Source organism: Geospiza fortis, unplaced genomic scaffold, assembly GCF_000277835.1.
Source record: "Geospiza fortis unplaced genomic scaffold, GeoFor_1.0 scaffold16, whole genome shotgun sequence".
Lineage (NCBI taxonomy): Eukaryota > Metazoa > Chordata > Aves > Passeriformes > Thraupidae > Geospiza > Geospiza fortis.
This window is the reverse complement of record NW_005054302.1, coordinates 3938273-3963320: the sequence shown is the minus strand read 5'-3', so window position 1 is coordinate 3963320 and position 25048 is coordinate 3938273. Positions and strand designations below refer to the sequence as shown.

Here is a 25048-nt window from a genome sequence, read left to right as displayed (position 1 = left end):
GGCAGGGAGGCTGGCGGCGGCGAGAGCGAGGAGGACGAAGAGGAGGAGGGAGAGGACGTGTTCGAGGTGGAGAAGATCCTGGACGTGAAGAACGAGGGGGTGAGTGCACGGCTCGCTGACACCGGGCCTGGAGGAGCACGTAAAAAGGTTAATCCCGTTGGAGGTGCAGTGTGAACCGCGCTGGGCACGGCCAGGCAAGGAAGCTTTCTGTGCCTTGCTCCGGATTCTGTGCCCTCAGCCAAAGATAAGGCTTTACTAAGTTGGTGAGGTTTTTTTGTCTGCATTGTTAAGCTGCTCTTGGCGCTGAACTGTGGTACTGTTTTGATGTGAAATGTTTTAGTGCAGAGATGGGCAGGGTTGGATAAGAACTGAGAGCTTAGAGGTGTTTTCAAGGTGTGTTGCCAGGGTCCACGTTCACAGACAAAACGGGAGAAGACCTCCTGAAATAAGAGAGTCTTCTCCTAATTGAAATAATAAGCTGTAGTCATCTTGCATTGTTTAAACTGAAATACCAGGCCTTGATTTGGTTCTTTGAAAGCAACCTAGACTGGTTGAAGTTCTTGAAAAATTTTCCTAAACCTCAAATAGAAAAAATAACACAGGTTTTTTTTTTTAATTATTTTGTGCCTGAAAGATTTTTATTTTAACTCATGGATGTTTTTATTTTAGGCTTCAGTCAGATCCATGACATTATAAAAATCTGTCAATTTCTTGTAAAAGATTAGAGTCTTGAAACCCTTAGGCTGGAGAGCCTTCAGATCAGCATTTTCTTTGATATTTGTGATGTTATTAAATTGTGCCTTAGCTGAAATATGTTGATATCTTAAGATTATATTATGCTTTCAGGCTAATACAGTGTTTATAGAAGTGAAGTGTTGGTCAACGTAAGTCAGGCTTGAAAACAAGAAGATTCCTTTTTCTTTTTCTTTTTTTTTTTTTTTTTTTTTTTATTCTTTCCACCCACCCCCGAGTGACAGAACCTGAAATCTGTAGGTGGTCGTGGTGGTGACATTAAAGAGTACTGGGATACATCAAGTATCATCTCTTAAAAATGTCATTGGCACGTGCTGGTAACAGGGTGTCTCTTTTCCCTCCCCTCCAAGCAGCCTGTTCTGCGGCACATCCTGAGCTCTGTGTGCCTGAGTTTTCCAGGCTGGGTCAGCTCCAGCGTGTGGGTGTAGCCAGCACGTGGTGATTGTGGCTTTGTGGCATGACCTCCAGGCTCGTCAGGTGTCCTCTCAGTTGCTCTGCTGCAGGGGCTGTGCTCCTGGGCTCCGCAAGTGCAGGGCAAGGCAGGAGCTCGTACTCAGGTGTAACTTCCAGAAGGGCTGGGAAGAGCCAAGTGTCACCACAAAGGGAGTCAGCCACTCGGAAGTGTGGCGTGGGGCAGGTCAGGGTGCTGTGTGTCACAGAACAGAAGTGTCACAGCTGGAGAGCCCTGCATGGAGATGCTCTTCCCACACACAGTACTGGTGGTGTTGGGCCTGGCATCCCATCATCCCTGGTGATGGGATGAGAGACAGCTCTCCTGGGTTGGGATTAGGCTGGGGAGTTAGACCTGTGCATAAGTAAAACATTAACGTGGCCTACTTAAGAGAGCAAGCATTGAACGTTTGGAAATGTAGTTTCTCAGTGTATCTATGAAGCTTTTCATACTGCACCTCAGTTATACTAAAACAGCAGGCTCTGTGCAAATTGTGATGTTCCCCAGTGGAAGTGGGAAATTTTAACTGTTTAATGACATGATGGTACCCTTTTCCATACGAATTGGTTCTACCTCATCACTAGTTCTCACAGAAGCTAGAGCAGTATAAAAATGCTTGGAAGCATTCTATTTTTCCTAAGTGATAACAGAAGGGAAAAAAAACCAATATTGAGTGAGAGAGTGTTGATAGGTGAGTGTAAGACTGTGTCTCTTAGGTGCGAGAATCAATCTTTGGCCTTCACTTAAGCAGAATTTTGTAAAATTGTACTAAGCTGCATTTTTCTGTCACTCTCCGTGTACAGGAAGTAGTCATTCAGCAGCCACATGGTTTTGCATTTCCATTAGACTTCATGTAACTTTTTCAATTAATGAAAAAGGGACTTGTAGCTTATTTAGTACCTGAGTTAAAAGGATGTTCCTAACTCTGCAGCTAGCAGAAGTCCTGCATCTGAAAGGGAATAACCCTGTGCCACCAGGCAGGTGAGAGGATTTGCAGGAAAGGAGCTGGAGTCCCCACAGGCAAGTGAGGTGAACATGAGTCAGCAGTTCTTGCAGCAGAGGAGGCCAGCAACATCCAGGAGTGTAGCCAGAAGATCAAGGGATGCTTCATTCTCTCTTCTCAGACTGCTGAGAAGCATCCTGAGTACCGTGTTAAGTTCTGAGCTCCCCAGGACAGAAGAGACGTATACATACCAGAGAGAAGGGTAATGAAAACTGTTAGGAAGCTGAGAGCTGGATTTGCTTTGCCATGAGAAGAGAAGAATCAGGGGAGATCAAAGTAATATCTGTATCTGACAGGAGGATATAGAGAGGACAGAATCAGATCTTTCCTGGGGGTGCACAGGGAAAGGATGAGACAGACAGAGGACACAAGCTGGAAGACAGGGAAACCTGCATGGATACACTGACTGGGCAGATACGTGAGCAGCCTGATGGAGGCAGTCCTGCTTTGAGAGGGCATTTTACTTGTTAGTTCTGGAGATCTTTTATAACCTAACACACTCTGTGACGAGGAAGTTACTGGTTGCTTATATTGTAAGTAACCCCAACAGAAGAAAGAGGAGAAGGGAATATGATTTGGGAAACTTAACTCCTAAATCAAGAGAGATGGGTTAAGCTAAATTCTAAGAGAAATGTTAAACTAAGGTGTTTGAATACAAGCTATTTATTTATTTAGATGTCTATGAAGCAGACATTTTACTTCTGTGAAGCGAAATACAGAAGATTATAAATAGAATTAGTTAGTTGGTTGCTGAAGTTTAGTGGCATGTTTATACACTTGGTCAAAGGTTAATTATGCTCAGGCAAAAATTTATGCATAGACATTTAATAGTAAGTGCCAATTGGCAAGTCTTCCTGAAGCTTTCTTTCTCCAGGCTTGGTTAGCACTGTAAGGTCTCTCAGAGCATTATCAGTCCATGTTTGAAAGTGAGAGGTACTATTTTGCCTCTCCAAAGGTACTTTCCTAAGTACATCTGCTAAAAAAATAATTTTTAATGGTAAAGAACTTCGTAATTTAGTAGAAAAAACTAGATAGAGACCGCAAGATGCAATTTTATCCCTCAATGAAGTTCAATAATGTTGAAACAATTGATCTCAGATTTTTGTATGTAATGTACCAAAATCTTTGTAACTAATTCCACTGAGATGCACACGCTCAGTTTTTTGTCTAGGTTTAACTTGATTTCATTGCTGGGATTTTTTTTTTCCCTTACTGTTGATATTTCAGTTTATCAAAAATAGAATTGATTACAAATATAGCATAAATTATAAATTTCAATATGAAACTTGGTGAATGGTGGTAATTAATTGGAAGTGTTAAGGGTTTATATCAAGTTATTCAGCAAAGAGAAAACAGTCAATCTTGAAATTATTATGGAAGAAATATTAAAACTTGAAAAAAAATTGTTTCGTAAGTGTCAGAAAACCCATTTTGATAAACTGATTGGGAATTTATGATATGTACATTGTAGCTGTGGTTCTGAACAAATGTTAGACTGGAAGTATTTTGGATAAAACTAGTCCAACTACAGAAATACTGATTTTTATATACACAAAATTGTATATCCACTGACATCCTCAAGAACTGACTAGCTGATGCAATACTGTGCTATATTGTATTAAATGCTGGGGGTTTTTCTTACAGGGTAAAACTCTCTATAAAGTCCGGTGGAAAGGATACACCTCTGATGATGATACCTGGGAACCAGAGGCTCACTTGGAAGACTGTGAAGAAGTGCTTCTCGAATTCAGAAAAAAGATTGTGGATAATAAGCCTAAATCTGTTAAAAAAGAAATACAGGTGTGTTTCAACTTCATTATCTTACCCTGGAGACATAATCCCTATCTAGACTCTACTGATGAGATGAGGGGAGAAGGGAAGGCATTTGAAACGTGGAATTTAAAAATCTCATCCAAAACTTCTTTGTTTCTTGTGAAACTTAATATTGTTGCTGTTCTCTGGTAGGGATTTTTTTTGTTGACAAGTTTGCTTGTAGACTAAATCCATCTAAACTTCAATTTCATTTCTAATGGGAATATGTAAGTAATGTATGGTCATTTTAGTTTGTTTTTGACAACATAAATAACCCCATTTCCCTACCCACATGCATATTGTCACTGAAGCGGGGCACAGTGTTCCGATCATCCTCCTGCTTTCTGTAGGAGATCAATCATTTGGTAAAATATCAGTTTGGTAATAGAGGAATACAGAAATATTAGATGCCAGAGAGCAGAATATAGCTTTCTCTTTTCTTCTTTTTAACAGCTCAGTTAGCCTGAAAAAGCAGTGTAAGGATCCTTTTTGAAAACTGGTACCCTGCTTCTGGGAAACCTGTGTAGGTAAATCCTACAAAATCAAATCAATTGTTTTTGATGTAAAATAGCTCAGATTTGTTCTGTTCTAGAATGTGGTTGTTGGATGTGCAATTGGTTGACTTGAATTGTTTGTGTATTGATTCTCATCCAAGCAGTTAGTAATGTAATTTAGGTAAGTAAGCTAGAATTGCATTATCACATTTTGTGGTTTGGCAATGAGGAATGATCTTGGCAGGGATCAAAAGATTAAAGTGCTTAAAAATTTATTTTTCCCAAGCACAACCACTACCATTTTTGTATACTTTGTACCAAAGTGATAGTTTACTGGGGAAGGAAAAACTTTTAATTTTTTTTCTTTACCTTTTAGAAACCACCTCTAAATGATGATATATTTGATGCAGAGTCTGACAGCGACTGGCAAAGTGAAGCAAAAGATGATGTTTCACCAAAGAAGAAAAAGAAGAAGTCAAAAGAGGGAGAGGATAAAAGTTCAGATGACCTGAAGAAGAAAAAATCTAAGTCTCCAAAAGTCAAGGAAAAACCCAGAACAGAATGTGAAAATTCCTCAGATACTTTGGTTTTAGATTCAAAGCCAAAAAAAAGGACTTTAGAAACTAAGGAGGATTCAAAGGACCCAAAGAAGCAAAGGAAAGAAGATACTAAAGAAATCAAGAAAAAGAAGGCCGAAGATTTAAAAATAAAATCTAAAGAAGATTCTAAAGAAAATAAAAAATCACAGAAGGAGAAGCATGGAGATGTTCAGATGGACTCAGAATCAAGCCCTGTGGATGATTCAATTTCTCAAGGAATTGATAATGAAAATTCAAACATAAATTCTGAAAATACAGATGAGAAACAAAAGATAATAAGTGGAGAAGAGAGATTGGAACAAGAAATGGATGAAAAAGATGCCATTCCGGATAAATATCTTGATGGATCAGCAAGTAATGAAGATGATAGTATTGATACTAGGGCTAAAAGAAAGAAGAAGAAAATTCAGAAAGTGGAAGACTGTAGAGAAGAAGATGGAAAAGTAGAAATTCAGGATACTCATTTAGAGAAGAAGAGCATGCAAAAAAAGCAAACAGGTCAAGAAAAAGTACCAGGAGAGTTGGAGAAAGTGTCACCTGCTCCTTCCCCAGTGCAGAAGGGTGTGAAATTGAGCACTGATGAAAGGGTGTGCAAGCCCATGGATTCCCCTGGGGAGGTAAGCACGGTTAAGGTGGGGGCTGGGGGTAAAATCAGTCATCTTCAAGGTACACATACCTCAAACCATGACTGTTCATGGTGGCAAAGAGAAAAGTACAAATTGGAAAGGTACTGAGCTGCATGAACTTAAAGAGACACCCACCGCACAATGTATAACAGAGACTGGGAAATTTCTGGATTCTGAACACTGTAAGGGGGGGAATGCTTTAGGAAAGGAGAGGACAAATGTGAAAGGATAAATGTCTCCCATTTACTGTGTCTTCTTAGAATGAAATTTCCTGTTCTTGCAAGGCATGCTGTTATTTTTAGTTTAGTTCATGTCCACCTTCAAGAGTTTCCTCATCTGACTTTTTTCTACTTGTTTAGTAAGGCAGAACAGCTTTGAGCAACACTTTCTCTCTCAGACACTGGCCATTCCATCAGGGATTACCTGTGGTGGCACCTGAGAACTGGAATGCTGAAATCACTTCTAAAGCCCAGGTCTCCCAGATAATTGTGTAACAAGCTTGTCTTGTTAGAATTCCTGGAGTGCTTACAGCGAATGTTTCATTTCATGACATGGTTTCATATTAAATAGAAACAGAAATGCTGTACCCGTTGTAAGAAATGAGCTAAGCCAATACCAGGATATTTACTGTTCCTCATTTAATACAGTAGTGCTTTAAGGAAAGCAGTATTGTAAAAGGCAAAAGAAGAAAATTATGACAAAAAATATTTTTTGTAATGTTTCTGGGAATATAATTTCTTTCATCTGCTTCAGCCTGTTCTAATACAGTTTGCATTCATAAAATGTCTGCTCAGAGCAGCCATGTTCTGATTTAACAGGATTGCAGCCAAGACACATTGATACTTACTGGACTATATCCCACTTCTGAGACCATAATTCCATGGTGGAAAGTTACTTCTGCAGGTTCAGCTGTGGTCCTCTGCTTGTGATTGTTCTGTGTATGGAGTAGGTCATCTTAAATAAGTTATTTTCGGGATAGAGAATTATGTGGCATAGTCTCAGAGTAGACCTGCACAGAAGAGTGTGTTTGCAAGATCTTAGTGTTGAAAGTTCTGGAAAACAAGGAATTACTGTGAGGCATAGGCGAGTTTCAGAAGGCTATTTAATTAGTTGAATTGATGAGGTCCTTTATTACCCAAATGTTTTACTTGCAGTTCAAGGCTATAGTGTTTGTGAGAGAGAGAGACAAGAATAAACAATATCTTTGGAATTCTGTTCTATTTACCAGTAGTGTAAAAATCCTGTCACCTTGACCATGAATAAATGAACAGCAGAGGACAGTGGCTTTGCTTGTGGCTCTTCCCTCAGCATTCTCAGTGAGTTGTCTCTGTGCTTTTCTTGTGGTCGTGTTCCAAGGAAGGTCCTGCTCTGAGGTACCAGCAAAGTATAGAAGGCGTTCTGCTCTTTGCTTCTTCTGAGTGTAGAAGGCTTAAACAGTGTTTCCTGTAACTGGTTAGTTATTCTCTGGAGCAGCTGCGTACTTGCATAGGTAGGTTTGGTGGAGTTCTGCAGGGTTTTTTTTGTTCACTAAATTGTTGACCAAACAAGATGATACCTTTCAAAGAAAGTCATCATGTATATTGCAGGTACCTGTCTTTCCTTATGTAACTCTGCTTATGGAGCCCCAGTCATGTCAAATTATAACACAGTATTTTCTGTTTGGGGTCAGTCTGCATGCTGACCCATTCCTTCCATTTCATTTGCCTCCAAAAATAAAAAAGGGTATGTTCTGCATCTGATCAGCATTACAATTCTGGCATAGAATTCAGGGTTACTGCTTTTAACAGCCCCACTGTAGCACATATCTGGTAGTCCCTTTAGGAAGTTATGGATTTCCTCTTAAATACTGAGCATCTGGCAGGATGAACAGCTGCCTGTGTTTGCATTAATCACATCAGTGATCAAAAGCTGAGGTTTGTGGAGGGAAGGGGGATGGTGAGGAAAGCAATTAAATGTCTCAGCTCTGCTAATACATAACGATACACCAAATTAATCTGGTTTAATTAAGGTTTTTGCTCTGTCACATGGTAGTATATATATAAATTTTTGTGAGGGCTTCTTTTGGGGCAGTTTTTCAGAAAGACAGTGCTGCTCTCTTTGCCAGGTTAGTGTCAGAGACTGATACAAAGCCATACCAAGGAGCCTTGTCCAACTTACTCTGCAGTGAATTTGGTGAGTGGAGAGAGAGGATTACAGGAGGAGAAAGGCAAACTTTGGTAGAGAAAGCTGGATTCCATTCTGGGAAATTTGATTGTACATTTACATCCATAATAAATTTCTTCTGTGATACTAGATACTGCTAAGCTCAGAGTTCTGCAGGGATATAATGACTTTGGGTGGATTTTGCTGAGTGTCTGTTTTTCACAAATAGCTGTTGCCATAACATTCCGTTTGTGTGAATTGCGAAGCTTGGAACCTTTTCTGTCCAACTGTCAAGTTTTCTCAGTTGAGATTCAACTCAATGATATCATAATGCTTCAAATACGGTGCTATAAAATTGTTAAATACTCTGAAATAATTACATTCTAGTTTACTAGTTAGAACAAATAATAAGTTTCTAATTTTGAATTTCCTTCAAAATGCTGATTTTGTCATATCTGCAGCTCTTCCATAAGGCAACTTGAATGGCTGGGATGCAGTAAAATTATGAATTGAAGTTACTATGTTCAGGAAATAGTACCTCCACTGTTAGGGAAGAAGCCTTCACAGACTTAACTCCTGACTCACCTGTTTAATTCTTAGGAATGTCTACAAGTCTGTTGCATACAGGTTTCAGTTGTATTAATTGTAAATATACTTTATTGTTGCAATGGTGAAAGGAGTTTATTTTCCTTTTTTTTTCTCCACCACTAAAATTATTGGTCTTTGCTTTCAATTTTAGGAAAAAGAAGTAAAGAAAACTGAAATTAAAGAAAAATCTCAAAAAAAGGAGCCTGAAAAAGAAGAAAAAACCAGAAAAGAACAGAAGGTCTTAAAAAGTAAGTGCTAACTTCTTGAAACAGAGAAGGGAATGACCCTTCGGGGCATTCTCATTTCTACAAGGCCAGATATTGTGTACTTTTGTAACACACACACACACACAGACACACACCAGAAATAAGGAATTCTGTGTTTATTTTAGGAAGCAAAAGTCTTGTGGTCTGTGGCTTTGCTAATACATGCTTCATGAGAATGTTAATATGTGCTTCATGTATGAAGCACAGAAGTATATATAAGTCTCTGACATTTTTGTAGACAAGTTAATTTTGCCCTTTTTAATTTAAGATTTACAACTGTGCTTCTCTGGCATGTAATAGTAACTTTTTTTAGAGGAATTGATCCAACTATTGGCTATTTTCAGAAATGTTCTGACAATATTATGAGTATATACTTCTTATAGTTAGAAAAATTAGTAGGGGTTCCCATAAGACAAACCTCTTGCCTCTTGCTTTAGCCACAGAGACAAGTTACGTTATACAACCCTGGATGATTAGATACACAACAAAGGATGTCTAGGTTCTGTTTCTGTTCCTAACAGTGTAATGGATTATTAGTGTTACTGCTCTTCATCTCAGAACAGCTCTGGATTACTTTTTTCAGGATAAATTCCTTCACTAGAGAAGCACCTTTTTCTGAAAGTGGCATACATGCTTACAGTGCATATGAAAAGTAGTAAGAAGCAGAATGATTAATGATTGTTTCTGTGCAGCAGTTGTCCTTTGTGTGGTCATCACAGATACTGAACCATACTTCAGAAGTAGTAATTTATGCACAATTCTAAACAGCATTTCTTAAAAGGAAGATGGTACCATGTGTAAAGTAGCCAGAAATCAGACTTGCCAGGATAGGTGGAGGTGGACTAGCTCTCCCTGACTTTTGTCTTAGGCCAAGCTTGCTACTGTGCTCCAATACCTTACAGAAAAAGAACAGATCTTTTCTAAATTGATGCTGGTCGTTTCCTTAAATTTTGTTATGTGATAGTCTTTAGTGGCTCAAGTAGTCACTCTTGGTAACTGTCTTAATATTCTAGGCTTGAAGGTCATCAAAAGTGCATTTGAGTTGTTTAGTGTAGCTTCAGAAGAAAAAAAAAGTGAACATTATGAGAATAACTGCAAAAGAGAAGAATCTTTGCTAGGATAGAAATTCATAAAGGAATTAAAAGAGCAAAGTGTACAAGGAAAGGTGAAATACAAGGGATGAAGCAAAGAGATGGACTTGCATTGCTGCAGAAGGTGATTGAAAAGTAGTGGATGTGTGTCAAATGGAGAGCACTGGTAGTTAAGATTTTCTCCATTACTGCTTGCATCTCAAGTGCTCCAGGTCTTGTCTCTGCAGGGGGCTGAAATGAAGTTTTCTTTTGAAACTCACTAGTACCTTTTCAGTGTGTCTCCAGTGCTTCTGCTACTACAGTGATGGAGTGTTCACCTTCCCATAATCACTTCAGCCTTATTTATTACAACAAATTGGCAGTTTCTTTCAAGTAAAAGCTTTTTATGTTTGTTTGTAATGTAGCCTTTGCTGCTGAGAACCATTCCGTGCTGACTGCCAGGGTTTATTTGAATGAAAAGTAGCAGTAGTCGTTTGTTAAGCTGCTGATCATTGAAGCAAGGGCAAGCATTCATTAGCTTGAAAATTTACAATTTATTACTTATTTTACTTTTCTTCCACAAAATTAAATACATGATAGATGGCAAGCAGCAAGTCCTGAGTTTGGGTATGGACATGCAGTTAGAATGGCTGACACTAGAAGAATTCCAGAAGCATCTTGATGGAGAAGATGAGAATCATGTATCAACAGAACCAATATCAAATGGTGAGTATTTTCTGGCAAGAAGGGGTATTTCTTAGCTGACATTTCAAAGGAAAATATCCTATAACAACACTGAATTTATTTTCTAGCTCTCCTCAGAGATGCTGTTAAAAGTGGAGACTACATGACGGTGAAAATGGCCCTTTCTTCAAATGAGGAATATAATTTGGATCAAGAGGTAATTTTTGTGCAGTAGAAGTATTGGAAGAGAGTAGGAGGGAAGAGTACAAATTTTGATTTTTTTGAAAAGCTTTCCCCTCCTATGTTGTTGCAGTTTTCCATCTCACCTAAGTAAAAAAGCACAGGGTGTCAAAAAGGAGTACAGACTTGGAAGTTTCAGTATTTGTTATCCATTTCTTCCAAGAAAAAAAATGAAGTTTGATAGAACTGTCCCAGTAGCTTTCCAGCCAACTTGCCCAGTGTATTTAACTGACTACATGTGGAACTTTGCATGCCATTAGGAACAATAACCATCAGTACAAGTGGCTGAACTGTGTAAAACACTGTACATGGGAAACAAAACTCTGAAAAGCCCCAAAAACCTGCAAGTTGTTTGACATACTGGGACCACTTCACTTCATAATTGGTTTGCCAGTTTGTCATCAGCTGTGTTCTTAGTGGGTTTACGTTCAAGGATCGATTTTCCTGTTGAATAGGACTGTAGTTCCATTTTTTTGAGTTTTAAAATCTCCAGTATTGGTATTTTCACTGGTGATCTTGTGTAGTTGTGTTATGTAGCATTTTGAGAACTCCACATTGTGCTAAGACTTCTGAGGTGTCATAGGGAAGATGAGAAATGAACTACTGAGGCCAGCATGTGTTCTGTGAGTTGTAAGGTCTGGTGAAAAATGCAGGAATAAGTGAGAAGACTGGCTGGTTAGAGTGTCTTTGTACTTACACTCTGATAAAATCAAAAAGCAATGTTGTGGGAGCGGCTGACTTGAGCCATGGTGGTTTTTCTCCATGGGTGCTGACAGTCTTGCTGTCTTCCCCACCCTCAGATACCTTACAGCCTTTCTTCCTGGTTCATTTTGGTTTTTCTGCTTCTTGTTCTGATCCTCAGAATGTTATGGATTTTGCAGATTATAGAGCTGAGAGTGTGAGACCTGCGGACCAGAAAAGTGGGAGGTGATAGTTTGCTGGTATCTGGCAGCTATGTATGTGTGAATTCTACTGCCAGGGAGGGAAATCTTTGTGAAACGTGTTGATGCACTTGAAATTTTTGTCTTGCAGCTTTGATTTATCTTGAAGTAACTTTTTTATTGTTATTTTTTCTGTAATGGAAATGATTTTTTTTCCCCAGGACCCAAGTGGAATGACCCTGGTAATGCTTGCTGCTGCTGGAGGGCATGATGACCTTCTGCGGGTGCTGATCAGGAAAGGAGCTAAAGTTAATGGTAGACAGAAAAATGGAACAACTGCATTGATACATGCAGCTGAAAAGGTTGGCTTGGGTATTGTTCTGTTTGGGGTTCTGAGCTCTTTTACTTATGTTTAAAGGTGGTACACAGTTTGTTACCTTTGAATGATGTCTAAAAAGTAGTTAGCAAGATACAGCACGGTGACTAATCATTTCAGCAGCTGTGGTTATTGTAGTCTAATAGTCTGATCACAAACCCGGCCCTGAGCAGAGAATATCACAGGAGGAAAAGTGGAGGCGAGGGTATCTCTGAATTTTTTTGTCTGAGAGGTGAAGTTCTTGTGGTAGAATTGCTTGCTATGATGTCTGGCTACACAGGATCCAAACTGGAGACACTTAGAAAATCTCTGATTAAACAGGATCTGGTATTTTAAAGCCATTGGGCAATGAACGCAGTGGCAAGCTCTTCCCAAACTAAGACCAGCTCAAGCAGTAAATTAGAGCGAGTCAGGGTTTCATGGATGCACTCCTCTGTTCAGATGGGTCCATGTGCTTTCCCATGTACAGTAGATAGAAAGGAAGCGGGGAACCTCATTCCAGTTTGGTGGCAGATGCAAATACACTGCTTTCTTTCTGTGATGTTTATTATTGCAGGATTTAGGAAAAAAAAATGTAAGAACTGTAAATAATTAGGACTATCCACTTGCCTAAGTCTGAAATGCTCTTTATTAGCCATGGGAGAGAACAGTGTTAATTGTGCCATGACTCATGTTTTGAATTCTATGGATGAATTTTAAGTAAATGTCATTTTATATTCTGAAACAAAATCAGAGTATTTTTTTTACTTACTTGTGTTGTGGGTTTGGTTTGGTTTTTTTTCCCCAGAACTTTCTAACAACAGTAGCTATTCTTCTGGAAGCTGGAGCATATGTGAACATGCAGCAGAGCAGTGGTGAGACTGCCTTAATGAAGGTAAATCCTGTGTTTGTCCTTATGTGGTTTATTAGGAATACTTTTGTCAAACTAGTAAAACATAAAAACTTACTTATAGAATTCATTTCAGGAACACATTCCATATTTGAAATAAAAATACCATTCATAGTTACTCTAAGCAGAGTTCTAATCCATTTCTTTAATGTAGTGTAATATCTAAACAAGAAACAGACGCCTTCAGCATGCAGTGCTAAATGTGGCTCATCATCCTCTTCTGCTGTTTGGCTCAAAGAAATGCAGATGTGGTCTTCAAATTCTAGAAAGGATAATCTTGCACTTGGGTGCTTCTGTGATTGGCACTTGCTGTTTTATTGCAGGCCAGAAATAAAATAGCCAATTTACAGTCTGATTCCCAGTGCCTGTTCTGCACCATTATTCCCCCAGTCACAAAGGAAATCTTGATTTTTTAAATTTTTTTTTTGTAATGGGAAAATTCTAATACTCTTAAAACAGTTTGTGCTTTTAATATTTTTTTCTTTATGTGGATGAATTTCACCAAAGTTCCCCTTTGGATGAAGTTGATGTATTTATGTGTAGGCTGTTTGTGTGGTTTGTTTGCCAAAGAGGTTACAGAAGCTTTCCTGCCGGGACAATGTGGTATTGTTTCTGCTCTGCACTCTGTGAGGCTTAACAAGTGGGGATTTCACATTTTCTCTGAAGACAACAACTCATTTGTGGTTTCCTCAGCCACTTCAATCCAAAATCTCTTCATAATTTGGCTACTTCCATGAACCTCAGTCTTGACCTTCTTTAAAGTTTTTATTAGTCTTTGATGCACAGCTGTACAAACCAATTAGCAGCCTACAGTGATTTATTCCAGGTGTTTGTTTTACAATGCAGATACAAAGAATAGGATCTTCATTTCCAGTAACTTACTGGGGCAAAGCTAGCCCTCTGTGGATAACCTGTCAATGTGTTTATCAAGTCGCTCTTATGTAACCTTAGGAATTTGATCATACTTTTTCTAAAAGGAGAGAAAAAAGATCTTAGCACTCAATTCCTTTCTGTCAGGTGGTGTGAGATTTTTCTTGGTTTTTTGGTTTGAGGAAAGCAGGTGGGATGTTCTGTTTATGGAAGATGATGGATTGAAAGCACAGATCCAAGCTCAGAGCAGAGAGAAGTTTCAGAAGCTGTCTTCTGAAAGGTCTTACAGTGATAAAAATGTTTTATCTATTGTGCCTTTTCCTAATTTATCTGAGTGAAGTGTTTGAAAACAAGTGATCAAGAGCATGTGTTTGCTTTCTTCAAAGTAAAACTTTTTTTAGATTTTCCTGTGCTTTTGTTAAGCTTATGGTTGATGTGCCCTGAAATTCTTGCTGTAAGTAACAGTGCACAGCCTTGAACATTTATGCAGAGGATAACAGTGGCTTTCTGACATAACTACGTACCAGTCTGAGACAAATTCTGTAAATTAATTGCATACCCAAAGTACCATTTTAAACTGAGATGCATAGAAAAATAGGCACTTGAAATGTTACTTCAGTAATTTCTGAATAGTTCTACAGAAACATATTTAGTTAGGTAAACAATTGCAAGAATATTTACAGTTACTGAACTCCAGCAGATCAGATGTTTTCACAGAACTTCTTTTTTTTTTTTCCTAATTATGTCTGCTTGGTAATCCTGACTGTTGCTGCTTCTGTCTGGATAAAGATAAAATATTTATGGAGTGTGTTCCTGAGTTTCAAGCTGTGTTACCATTCACAGAGCAAATAATTAATGTTCTGAATTGTAACTAATTTTGGATTTTAATTAACTTCTGCAGTTCTGCTTACTGTCATGTATGCTCTGTTCTGATGGGTTTGTCATTGTTTTCTGTCCTTCCATCTTCTCCCTTCCCACCCAGGCTTGTAAAAGAGGGAATTCTGATATAGTGCGGCTCATGATTGAAAGCGGAGCGGACTGCAACATTTTGTCCAAGCACCAGAACAGTGCCATGCATTTTGCTAAGCAGTGCAACAACGTACTGGTGTATGAGCAGCTCAGGAGCCATTTGGAAAAGTGAGTAAAATGGACTTGGAAGTTTGTTCTACTGAAGTTTGCAGTGCTAGGCATGTCATCATTCTGGTTTAAGTCAAGGAAAATGCCAGGAAAGAAAACAGATCTGATTTGGGCAGAAAGCTAACTAATAAATCATGTGAAATCAAAATTACATGAGCTAGCAGAATTGGCATACACTTGCTCAAACACTGGGTAAAAGCATGGAGAGGAGGAAAAGGTAATTCCTAGAAGAGAAAGATTCCTTTAACTTAAGATACAGCAGTCATGAAAACTTAGAAGTGTATAAGCACTGGACCATTGAATGTAAGCTCTTAGTAGGGCATGCCAAATAAAATACCTTGCTGGAAAGCATAGGAGAAAATCAAACAAAAGAACACCAAGCAGAAACACCATGAGAAGTCTGTGCAGGCATTGTGTTGCTGTGGTGGTGTTTGGACCTTTAAACATCAGCTGTGAGTTGAAAGTGCCAGGGATAAAGCTTTCATGCCAATAGATTATGGAAATCATCATCATGCAGCAAAATGACTGAAGAGCAGTGCAGTGTATGTGACATGTGAAGTGTTGATATCATATGGTCATGACAAAATATACTGAGCTAAACTGAGACAAACACACAGAGAAGGAGCAAGCTCTCCAAATATCCATTTGGAGGAGTACTGTAGTTAATGTATATGGGCAGAAAATTATAACCAGCCATCTCTAAATTTGGAGAAGACTTAGGGAGGGTCTCGTGGCTTCTGCAGCAGTTGAGATTTTGCCATGAATGCGTAGTTAGTGCTGGAAGAACACTGTCTCAATGCAAGACTTTTTTCTTGTTTCATGATGATGTAGTCCTTGTGATTCATCTATGTAATCTAAGACAATCTGTCAAGTAGTTTGTAATCCAAATTTACTCTCTTCCAGTGTACAGAAAGCCCTGGCTGTTTTTTGCTTCATATCTCTTGTGTATCCCATCAGCTGACTTCTTAAGTCTGTCTTTACAGAAACTGCCTTGCAATGGTCAATGTTTATCAATCAAAAAACACCTGAAGTGACAGGGTTAAGGGGATGGAGTCAGGTTGTTTTTAGTGGTTCCCAGTGACTGCACAAGGGGCAGTGGACACAAACTGGAACACAGGAGGCTACCTCTAAGCATCAGGAAATTTTTCCTTTTGAGGTAGATGAAGCACTGGCACAGGCTGCTCAGAGAGGTTGTCAGGTCCTTAGAAACTTTCTAAAGATATCTGAACATTGTGAGGTTTCTGCCAGCCCACTTGTCAAGCCTGTCGAGGTCTCTTGTGGATACCAGAGATTATCAGCCACTCCTCCCAGTTCTGTCTCATCTGCCAAAGTGCTGAGGGTTCACTGCACCATCTACCAGGTCATTAATGAAGCTGTTGAACAGGACCAGACCCACTACTGATCTCCGAGTGCACCAGCAGTGATTGCTTTCCAGCTAGATTTTGTGCTACTGATTTTTGCTGAAGTAACGTGTTTGGATCCAGTTTCATACCAGGAGGAAAGTGTTGTGATGCCACTGTTTTAGTGCCCTGTAAAGTTTGTCTGAGATACTGTAGATCACTGTATCACTAGATCATTCTTCCCTGAGCAGAGGAACACTATAAGGAATGTTTTTCTCTTGTAGAATGCTAAAAGAAAAAGAAAAGTGCTAAAAGCATAAAAGGTAATAATTATTTTTCAGAAATTAGAAACTTCTTAAAGTGAGCAGGGCCAGCTGAAGTGGGTCAATGGACTATGCTGATTCTTGCCTAGGGAAGCAAAGCATGACTTATTAGTTAAGGTTTTGAAGGCAACAGTAAGCATGGAGGATAAATAAGTGATCTTGGTATCTGCTGTTCAGTGTAGTGAGACTTTGTCACTCATTCACTATCGGATACCTTTCCAGTTTGTTTCGTATTTGACATCTGCCACATTCAGTTTTGGCTAACCTAAATAATGAGTTTTGGAAGATCTTGACCATGGAATTTTGCCAGTGAAGTGGCAGTTGAAATTAAATATTGATGATTACAAAGTCATGTCTCGGGGTATCACTGTGCTGATGTGAACTGTACAGGGAGTAACACAGCTCTTGCTAATTTGGGAAGCTTTTAGACTCACTACCTGAAAATATCAGTTCAGTGCTTTTTGTCAGTCAGAAAGGAGGACAGTATAGTAGTAGTGAAGCTGAAAATAAAATTATTAGAAGGTCAAAATGTGAAATCAGGAAACGACAACAAAAAATAACCCAAAGCCATGAGACAGGTTCTGCAGGCCATCCTACTAAATGATCTAGGGATAGGTTTGAAGTGGAAGAATATTTTTGCACAGCAAAACTGAATCATGAATCTCATTGTTGCAGAATGCTGTGGTCACAAATACATGGGATTTTAGAAGGGATTAAGCAGATCTAAGGAGATGGGATTTGGCTGCAGTTTCTAGTTTTGGATGGCTCTTAATCAGATTGCTAGAAAATAGGACACTGTACCAAAAAAACCCTACTGTTTAATTTCTCATATTTAATATGGCTTTGTCAAGCATCTGGGAAACAGGCTACATGGGCTTTGGGGCTTGCTTAGCCATGGCAGTTCTTGTGGTTTCTTTCCAGTGGAACACTGAAGTTTTACATTCTGCAGATGATAGTCCCAGTTAGCAGGGTGGGGAAGTGTGTTCTGAATAATAACTGGAAAAGCCATAAAGCTGCCAGAGGAGGGACCTCTGCTGTGCTAAAGCACTTAAAACCCATTTCTGACCAAACAGCTTTCTGAAGAGGATTACTGAGTGATCTGCCTGCAAAGGTGCTACACACCACTTGGTAATGTGGTCTGTCTTTGAAGTCTGGGCTGCCACTCCCACTGCTTCCCTAACCCCCCAAAGAAACAAACAAAACCCCCACTTTGCCTGCCTTTTAGTGGTAGAATGGCTACCTTTGCACTGTTTTATTCACAGAGTTTAACTAGGAACTGCATTTCTCTAGTAGTATTGCCAGTAAAATTATAGAGGGATGTGCTTCTTTATTTTTACTTGCAGGCAGATTGATAATTCAATCAGGCTGGGAAAGTGGGGATGTCTGTTTAGCCACCAAGTATATATTGATGTTCCTGGGATATCTTTCTATATATAAAGCCTTCAAAATATGTGGCTAGTAAGATCCTTTTTTTTAATCTACTGCAGTGCATTTGTATTAACATTTTATTTTTTTGGACCCAGTAGTTGAATTTCACAAACAGATTGCTGATAAAATATTTTATTAACAACATACTGGGACCTGTGGTTCATCTATGTATAAATGCTAGTGAGGAAGGCATTCACTCCTGAAAATCAGGAATCTAAAAAGGTGATCTGGAATCCCTTTTTTGCGTGTGTGTGTCAGCTCTCACCAAGCCTGTGTCTGGTAAAATAATTCACTGTGTGAAGCACAGGCCTCACTTGTTTGGTCTTTCAGGCTTTTAAAAGTAGCAGAAGATACCATCAGGAGTTATTTTGAAACTCGCCTTGCTTTGCTGGAGCCAGTGTTCCCAATTGCATGTCATCGTCTCTGCGAAGGGCCAGACTTTTCTTTGGATTTTTACTATAAACCTCCACAGAATGTGCCAGAAGGTAGGGAGGGGTTTTTTGTTGTGGTGGGGTTTTGTTTGTTTAAAAAAGGTAGAACAATATGTTTAAAGCATGTCTTAAATTATCTCCTATGCAAAATTATTTTTGTATGATTTTGCAGTGCATCACATTAACAATGCTCTGATTATGGAACATAGGGAGAGCAATTATATTTTGATGTATTATGGGTAGGGTTTGTGTGTATTTTTTTAAGGCTTTTTAATTGCCACATACAGAGTGTCAACTTCTTTCTGTTCATGGGTTACATTAGCTCAGTGACAGGTGTTACAGGAAAGGAGTGGTTTACCTTTACCTTAGAACTAATGATACAGGAAAATCTAGGCTTACTTGATTATGTAGAGAAGGTCTTGTAGTGGATCCTTTTGTTTCATGGTCAGTAGGTCATGTGCTGAAGGCTTGGAATGTAGTCCCAGCAGTGCCCTGAAACAAATGCAGTCTAGAAATACTAGGAAAAGGAAGCAGCTGCAGTCAACTTTGTTTTGCCCACAAACCTTTTGAAAAAGACGGGAATCAAATTCCCAGTGTATTTGGGAATATTTTGTTATTTTTCCAGGAATTCAGATGCTATTTTCTGCTGCTTGGCTTATCTAAGTCATTTTTTATGAGTATATCAGGGAAATGTCTACTGATACTGATTTTTCTTAAAGTGATAAATCCGTGTGACTATTGGAATCTACTTAAACTGAGATTGAAAGTGGGTATGTCTGCTCAGTTTTCCGGTTGTTCAGAGTTGTTGGATAAGTCTTCCAGTTCTTACTATAGATATCGTATCTTTTAGAATTAAGAAACTTAATGTAAGTTTCTGTATTAAAATGAAACATTTGTGGGTAGTTCAAGTTGCTGCTTACTGAATTCCAGTGCAGTTCATAAAGATCTATATTGTCTGGGCTCAGTTGTCTTTTCTCTTGACTAGACCCAAACCACACTAAATTCCATAACTCTCTTTGAGTAAACCTGAAACCACAGAAGTGAACTGTGCTGAGGATTGCTGTTTCCATTTTGCATTCCTTTCTAATAGCTACATAAAATTATTTCTGCTGCAAAAAGTCCTTAACTTGGTGACCAAGCCAATTGTTTTCTGGATTCACTGGTTTGGGAAATGGGATTTTTGCATGTTGGTTTGTTTTTATATATATATACACACACACACACTATATGATGGTTTTTATTTATATGTATTTGCACTTGTCTTCAAAGGTCTAGTGCACACAGTTCTAGATAATGGATCTGATTTTAAATTCATGTAACTGAATTGTCTCCCTTTCAGGATCTGGAATTCTTCTCTTTGTTTTCCATGCAAATTTCATCGGTAAAGACATTGTTGCTCGGCTCTGTGGACCATGCAGTGTACAAGCTGTGGTTTTAAACGACAAATTCCAGCTCCCTGTATTTTTGGTAAATCTTTTCACATAGCTGATTGTCTGTAAAACTACTTCATAAAGTCTTTATAGAGCAGCCCGGGAAATCTCAGTGCCATAATTTGAATTTACAGTATTGTGATGAAGCATACTTTTTATCATGATGAAGTTTTTCTAAAATGAAACTTAATTTTATTTGGATATGGACAGAACTATAATGTTTGCTTGTACTAGGTTCCATAAAAATGTATGACTTAAAAGTTAGGGACATAGTGCTGGATAAGCTCATTCTAGGTGGCCCTGCTTGAGCAGGGGATTGGATTAGATGCCCTGGAGAGATCTTCTCCAGCCTCCAGCCTTCTGTGATTCTGGGACTGAGGCTTCTTCTCTAATTGACCAAGCCTCTCATATTTTTGACCCAAGTAAGTTCTTAAATATTTTTTAACAACCTACCTCAAAGTTCTAATAATTATTTTCTAGTTTGTTTTTTTAATCTATTAAATGCATCACTCTGCACAATTTTGAAGTCTTCTTGTTTTCTCAGTCATTACATCAAAGGTTCATACACAAGGTTCTTTCAAAAAAAGCATAGTGAAAATATTGTGTTGTTAGTCCTCTTACACAGCTCTTTCAGCCATAACCTACCATTAACTTTGTCCATTTTTTTTCCTTGTAGGATAGTCATTTTATTTATTCCTTCAGCCCTACTGCAGGCCTTAACAAGCTTTTCATACGGTTGGCAGAAGCTCCTACTGCCAAGGTACAAAATGTTCTCAAAATTAAATGTGTATGTTCATTTGTTGTACTCTTCCATAGTCTGAATGCTTCTAGCTGTGCATTGCAAATGTAAAACTTACAGATTTTCCTCTGTTTCATCGTCCCAGTTTCCATCAGTTGCAGTTACATCCTGTGACATAGCCAGAACTTGGGAACATTGCCATGTGTTAGTTCTGTTATAATTAAACGTTTTTATATTGTGGTGAGAATAATTCATACACTAGGATAAACTAGTGTTCCAGCTAAACATCTTCTCCATCTATATTGTGAATTTAATGACTGAAAGATACATGGAGTAGCCACCTTTTATTTTGCATACAGAAGTTTTTGCTTGTGTGTTGGAAATACTTACTGGGGTATGCACTCTGCTTTTAAACAGTCTGTTGCATTTTACAGGTGGTTTGGGCAATATTCCCCACTACATGTTGCAAGATGAATTCTGTTCTGGTAGCATTTATTTCATCCTAGAAAGACATAGCAGTATATCTTCCAGATCCTTAGATTTAAAAGTTACACTGAAGTTACACTGTTAAATATTTTATTGTAGTTTCTTTTAATTTTTTTTTAAGTGGAAAAAGGTGTATTCAGATGGAAGTATATGTTTGTCTGGTTCAGATTTGGGGCTAACTTGTTCAAACACCACCTGATGTTGCAGTTTTCTACTGGAGTCCTCTAACAAGCCATCCATATCTCAGTAGGGCTACTATAAACTGATTTTATTAAGGACTTTGTAATTTCTCTTTTTTCCTTTCTTAGTCAGTAGCAATTGTGTGCCTTTCCTTGTGCCACATAGAAGCATTTAACACAGTAATCACTTGTGGCTAGCGTTGATGTGGAAACCTTTGTTTTCTTTACAGGTGAAGCTGCTCATAGGAGCTTACAGAGTGAAGCTGCTTGAGAGCATGCCGTGAGTGGACTGACACTTTTTTAGATATACTTCTGATTCCTCTGTTCAGAGACTGAGTAAGCAGTTTGGAACTTTTTGGCACCACGCTCTGAAGACTCAGTTCCCAGCTCACCGCTCATTGGCAGTCAGAGGAAGTGTGTGTTGAGAGAGCAGTTGAATACACTGCACTGGTGGGACAGGGTTGTCAGCTTTTTTTACTTTGTACAGATGTAGATGTAAGTATTTGTGCCAATACATATAACTCTGTTTTTCTTTAACTTGTGGAGTCCAGACTGCATATTTTGGCTTTTCCACAATGTGGAATGGTGCATATAAGAATTATTTAAGGTAATTACATGAAATGTCTTTTTTAAAGATCTTCATTTGTAAACTAAGTTTTGTACTTCCTCTAACATTTCTATGTGAAATGCAGAACTGTCAAATTATTGGAGCCATGGGCAGAAATTACACTTTAAAATGACTGCATTAGGTTTAACTTTTAAGTTGCTGAGGGCTGTGTTCTGTTTTAAAACTGCTCCTGTTCCTGTCTCTCAATGAGACACCAGTTATGCTTAGAGTGATTCCCTTTGAACTAACAGACTTTAGTCTGCAGGCGTGAACAAAGACATCTGAACAGGTTCCATTTGCAGAATGGTCTCAGTCAGGTTCCCAGTTAAATCTCTGCTTTAACCTGCTTTGGTATTAGAGAAGCAACTGATAGTTTTACAGACATCTTAACTTTTGAGGTCTTAGGTGACATCTGGAAAAATAAATACAAGGTGAAAACAGCAAACCAGAAAACTTGTAGCTACCTTCAGTGTCCAGGCAGTGCTTTTTGTAGACAAGAAGAGAGAATACATAGAGAATACATAGAGAATTTCAGATGTCCTCAGCCTAACAGATGACAGAACACTTGTTGTCCTTTACTTCAGAAATTCAGTTCCTCAGTGCAAAAAGCTGCTATCTTTTTATCTTATTATTATATTATTTTATTTAAATGACCCGTTTTATCAGATGACAGCAGTTTTGTAATGGTCCTGTGCTGTAAAATATAAATGTAATACTTCTGCATGGAGTATAGAATATCTTTCTTTGTAAATTAACCAACATCTTGAAAGGTAGGAAAAACCAAACCAGATCGTGCCTTTGCTGTTCTAGTTGTCACGTGTAGTTACATGCCACTATGTGCCTATATTATTAGCAAAACTTGTGCATAAATTCTTGATGATTTTGACTGCTCACCATCAAAATGGTGCAGCTGTATGAAGTATCCTTTTAAGAACTGTGATTTTTTAATATAAATTTCAGTTAACTGGTTTTTAATTTTTGATTCTTGAAGTTTTAAATCTTTCATATTTAAGAGATGCCAAATGAGTAACAAAGGACACAATTTTTGTGGAATGTCACATTAAGCTATATAAAACTAGAACAGCAGCATGACATAGAAATACTCGTTTCTGTTTTGATTTAGAATAGTTGCTTATGTTTTTGCACAGTATTGATGAAGTCTTAACAAATTTGGGTTTTGAACAGATTTTATACCTCCAGCTCTCTGAAATATGTTAGATACCTCACTTTGCTAAGTGTGAACACCTGAGATGCATGAAAAGCACTGGCTGAGAATCAGGTATGTCACTGCCAACACTTGGGACTTTGTGTAGCTGAAATTTTAGTCCCTGTGCATAAGCCTGGATGATGCATAAGGAAAGAGGGCACTTGTGTTTCCTTATACTGGAGTGCCAGGCTTCATCTGCATGGCTGCCCATCACAGTCACTCCTGCAGGACGTGTGGCAGCACAGTGTGTGTGGCACAAGCTCTGTACAGCACCTGCCAGTGGGAAATGCTGGAGCTGCTCCAGGCGGGGATAAAAGGTGTTTTGAACAAATGTCCAAATGATAGATATGCTATTTAGAAACTGTTGTACAGTCTAACCTAAAAATGTCTAGTAATGCTCCAAGAGTTGATAGAGCAAGTAGTTTGTCAAAGGCTGTTGATTTGGGGAGTTGTTTTGTTTTTTATCTTGAGGAACTTGGGAGAGATGGAGGAGTTCTACAGAACATGGGAATGAAATCTGGGTTTCATTATGCTTTTATTAGGGATGAATATTTTGCAGCCATCTTTCTCTTTTAGTTGGCAGTAAAAATTCAGAATCCCTATTGAAAATGCGTAAGAAGTGTATGAAAAGCTCTTTGAAGCTGGGTTTTGTCGGTTTTTATTGTATGGGTTTTGTCCGATTGCTGAAAAAGGTTTTGGTGGACAAAGGATGAAGAGAAAGCAGCTACAATAAAAAACAATTATTTAGGCACTGTGGAGAAATACCTGTGAAGTACTTGCTCAGTTTCTTCTTGCTGCCACCAGCAAGGGCTGCAGCTGCAATTCCCACGAACTGCAGTGGAAGCAGATGGGTCTGAAGGCTCAGGGTTTTTACCTTTGCTGTTCCAGCACCAGTACTGCTGTTCTGGCTTCTTTCACCACTGCTGAAGGTCGGTGGGTGATGCAGCTGACCATGTCACAGGCCTTCTGTGCTTTCTGCACCCATTTGCAAAAACAAAATGGGTTTTGATCAGTCTGAATTTAAGAAAGGTGTGTACTTTTCACCTTCTGAACATGGCTCAAAATGTTTGAGTGAGGGACAAAGACAAGTTTGGAAAAAATACCTGAAAAAGACACCACACACTAGAAATTTGAGCAGAACTAAGGCAGCAGGAAAAATTAAGCTTTAAAAGGGTTTCTCAAAGCTCAGATACCTCAAGTATAGCAGTCAGCAGGAAGGAACCAGAAAGAAGATGGTTCTTTCTAACTTCAGGTCACCTGTTTTTCCACAGCAAACCAGTCATGCGTGGTAACGACAAATGAATCTTTTTCCAGAATCTCTGTAATATTTCCTGCATGATCTGAAGTGTAAGGAACTCCTCTGATCAGTTACTGGTGGCACTGATGCAGTTACAGTAGAGGGGTCAGACTTTCCCATTGTCTCCCTCTGCTGCTGTGCCTCTTGCTCTTAAGGGAAGGCACAGTTCTGCTGCTGAGAAACCCAGACCATGTGTATGGGAACTGAAGACATTGTCACATACCCAGGGAGATGAGGGCCTGTTCCAAAACTGGATTCACTGCAACTGTGTGGGCATGGGCCACCAGAGCTTGAGGGGACAGGGTTACCTATGTGGTGACATCTCAGTCTGTAGCACAGACTCCCACTTCCTGATGAGAAGTCTTCCACCCTGTAGCTGGTACTTGTATGGACTTTCCCTAGCCAAGAAAAGTTTGATGAATTTGGGAAGAAAGCCCTGTTAGGCCTGTTAGAGCAGCTGCATGTCCTACACTGAATACAGCCCTCCAGTGGGGGAGGGGGGAAGGTGCTGTCCCAGCCCCTCCCACCTGTAAAGGTTGTGCTGACAGAGTTTTTCTCAAAAAGGCTTTACAAGGTTGCATGAGACAACCCGTATGCTTGCACAGGAGACGTGAAAGCTTTGGATGTTTCCTCACCTTTACAGATCTGTCAGCTCTGCTGTGTCAATATCAGAGTAATTCTTTCAGTGAATAGCAGGGTT

At 38.9% G+C, this 25048-nt stretch overlaps 1 protein-coding gene across 1 annotated transcript in view; it reads left to right on the top strand.

Annotated features, from left to right (window-relative positions):
• The window catches only part of MPHOSPH8 (M-phase phosphoprotein 8), a 24522-nt gene extending 707 nt beyond the window's left edge, over nt 1-23815 (top strand). The window contains exons 2-14 of the mRNA XM_031066046.1: nt 6-99; nt 3852-4007; nt 4890-5729; nt 8620-8716; nt 10405-10530; nt 10617-10705; nt 11831-11971; nt 12773-12859; nt 14727-14881; nt 18303-18457; nt 19743-19870; nt 20510-20593; nt 21468-23815. Of these exons, the coding sequence (XP_030921906.1) occupies nt 6-99; nt 3852-4007; nt 4890-5729; nt 8620-8716; nt 10405-10530; nt 10617-10705; nt 11831-11971; nt 12773-12859; nt 14727-14881; nt 18303-18457; nt 19743-19870; nt 20510-20593; nt 21468-21521 (2206 nt within the window). The 3' untranslated portion in view covers nt 21522-23815. The remainder of the gene's footprint in view (nt 1-5; nt 100-3851; nt 4008-4889; nt 5730-8619; nt 8717-10404; nt 10531-10616; nt 10706-11830; nt 11972-12772; nt 12860-14726; nt 14882-18302; nt 18458-19742; nt 19871-20509; nt 20594-21467) is intronic.
• Nucleotides 23816-25048: the final 1233 nt, after the last annotated feature.